At 43.8% G+C, this 2,658-nt stretch overlaps 1 protein-coding gene across 1 annotated transcript; it reads left to right on the top strand.

The window, feature by feature from the left end:
* The first annotated feature begins 815 nt into the window (after window positions 1-815).
* Window positions 816-1,760, top strand: LOC139045044 (olfactory receptor 9A4-like). Its single transcript, XM_070507029.1, is given in 1 exon segment — window positions 816-1,760. A coding segment is annotated over 1 exon segment (945 nt).
* Window positions 1,761-2,658: the final 898 nt, after the last annotated feature.

Genomic DNA, 2,658 nt, shown 5'->3' with positions numbered 1-2,658 from the left:
TGTCTTTCCTGTTTTGGGTTGGGTGATTAGAAAGAGTCCTCTGATGAGATGACATTTGCGTAACAGGATAGATGATTTCAGGGCAGAAATCCAGGCATCCTAAGCAGCTGATGGCCTCAGACCTGTCCTTGTCACTGCCAGCTGCCATCTTTCCTTCCTCCCAAGACTTTGAAAGAAAATGGAGTCAGAAAAGAATGAATCTCTGGGAAATTGTCCCAAGCTCCAGAGTTCCCCTTTGGAGATCTTGCTGCTGTGTAATAAAGAGATTTTAAAACATGGAGAAGGCAGGGATGTTGGTGTTATATCCCCTGCCTCTTTTCTGCTGGCCCCAAGGTGGGTCTATATAGTCCCAGTGTGACTGAGGGCTGGGGTTCAAAGTTCCATGCTTTGAACATCATCTGGAATACCATGATGTCATCTGGTACAGTGAACCTAAGAAGAAGTAGGACAATCCCAGGACTGGAGAGGCTGATGGACTCAGCTTCAAAACTGGCCACTTCAAAAGAGCTCTGTTCCCTTTGAGAAGTCATACCAGTGGGGAACAAAAGACAAGGAAGCTTTTATTCACACCACTAGAGAAGAAGGTGTCATCATCCATTCCCAGCAGCTAGCCTTGAGCTACATTTGAGGTGAGAACATTTAGGTGTGACTTTATGCACAGCATGGTAGTAGGGACATCTGACCTGATCATCACATTGAAAATATTTCCTTATCCTAATTTGTCCTCCTTCTCTCTCTCAAGAGCAGGACCATGCAGAGAAGTCTTACCTCTCTTTTCATCTCTAGGTTTCACAAGGAGCAGAAAGAAGCACTAAATGATGGGCAATCGCTCTAGTGCCACTGAATTCTGCCTCCTAGGCTTCCCTGGGTCCCAAGAGCTACATCACCTCCTTTTTGCTATATTCTTTTTCTTCTACTCAGTGACATTAATGGGAAACACCATCATCATCGTTATTGTCTGTGTTGATAAACGTCTGAAGTCCCCCATGTATTTCTTCCTTGGTCACCTCTCTGCCTTGGAGATCCTGGTGACATCCATTATCGTCCCCGTGATGCTTTGGGGGTTGCTGCTCCCTGGGATGCAGACACTATCTCTGACTGAATGTGTTGCCCAGCTCTTCCTGTACCTTGCTGTGGGGACCACAGAGTTTGCACTACTGGGAGCGATGGCTGTGGACCGTTATGTGGCAGTCTGCAACCCTCTGAGGTACAACATCATTATGAACAGCCGCACCTGCATCTGGGTGGTAATTGTGTCATGGGTGTTTGGGTTTCTTTCTGAAATTTGGCCAGTCTATGCCACATTCCAGTTTACCTTCTGTAAATCAAATCTGTTAGACCATTATTACTGTGACCGAGGACAACTTCTCAAACTGTCCTGTGATGACACTCTTTTCACAGAGTTTGTTCTGTGTTGAATGGCTGTGGTCATTATCATTGGTTCTCTGGCCCCGACGGTTGTCTCCTACACCTACGTCATCTCCACCATCCTCAAGATCCCCTCAGCCTCTGGCCGGAGGAAAGCCTTCTCTACATGTGCCTCCCACTGCACCTTTGTCGTGATCGGCTACGGCAGCTGCCTGTTCCTCTATGTGAAACCCAAGCAAACGCAGGCAGCTGAGTATAACAAGATAGCTTCCCTGCTGATTTCTGTGTTGACCCCTTTCCTGAACCCTTTTATCTTCACTCTCCGGAATGACAAAGTCAAAGGGGCCCTTTGGGATAGTATGAAAGGCTGCTGTCAACTCCTCAAGGAATAACTCCTCTCTTAGTTTAGGTGTTATGGTCTTCTGTATGGATTATTTAGTAACCTAAAAGACTCTAACTCATCTCTTACCGTTATCATTGATACAAAAATCAAATTGTCTGTACTGTTCCTGATCTGGCCTTGGAAGTAGACAAGGAGGGTAAAAATGACACCTACGCTCTGCCCACTAGAACCTCATAGCTTTGGTTTCTTCTTGCTTCCACTGTTGAATTCAAAGAAGCATAACCTTGTGATGTGGGAGAAACTAGAAAGAGAAACATATATTTTTGCAAAAGTTCTATTTGCTCAATTAATTTGTTTGTAGTGCTTTTATGAAAATGCGTTCCATGGGGGAGGAAGGAAGTGGAGAAGGAGGTGAGATGAGGTAGATGGCATAATCAGAGTACAAAGCCAAGATGCTCATTTTGTTTCTTCATCAACTGTTTCTACGCCTTTTCCTATGTTTTTGTGAAATTTCTTGACAAGATGACCATATCAATTTTAAATATTCTATGGTTCTCTTTTTCTCTGGTTATCTATCATGTCTTCCTGTCCCCATTGCAAGTGCAAAGGTAGCATAGTGTATATACATTTTGCTACAGATTCAATCTAGAATGATGATATGGGATTGGAATGCTTTTAACTTGGCAAATATTTGTGATATAAGGAAGATGAAAATGGGAATAAGAATGGGCAAAAAGTTTTTGCTAAACTTCAGGGTATTGCTGAAACCTACTCTCTTTGTGGCACATATGGGATAGAGACAAATAAGAATTGAATGACTAAACCTAGAATGAGCGCCGTGTATGTTACAGCTGCTTAAAGCAACAATTTCTGTCAGATTGCTCCCTGACACAGACTTCAGGCCTCATAATGCGTGTCATGTCTTTGTCTCCCAAACCAAGCATCTG

The sequence above is a fragment of the Equus asinus genome, chromosome 1 (genome assembly GCF_041296235.1).
Source record: "Equus asinus isolate D_3611 breed Donkey chromosome 1, EquAss-T2T_v2, whole genome shotgun sequence".
Classification (NCBI taxonomy): domain Eukaryota; kingdom Metazoa; phylum Chordata; class Mammalia; order Perissodactyla; family Equidae; genus Equus; species Equus asinus.
This window is presented reverse-complemented; position numbering and strand designations above follow the sequence as displayed.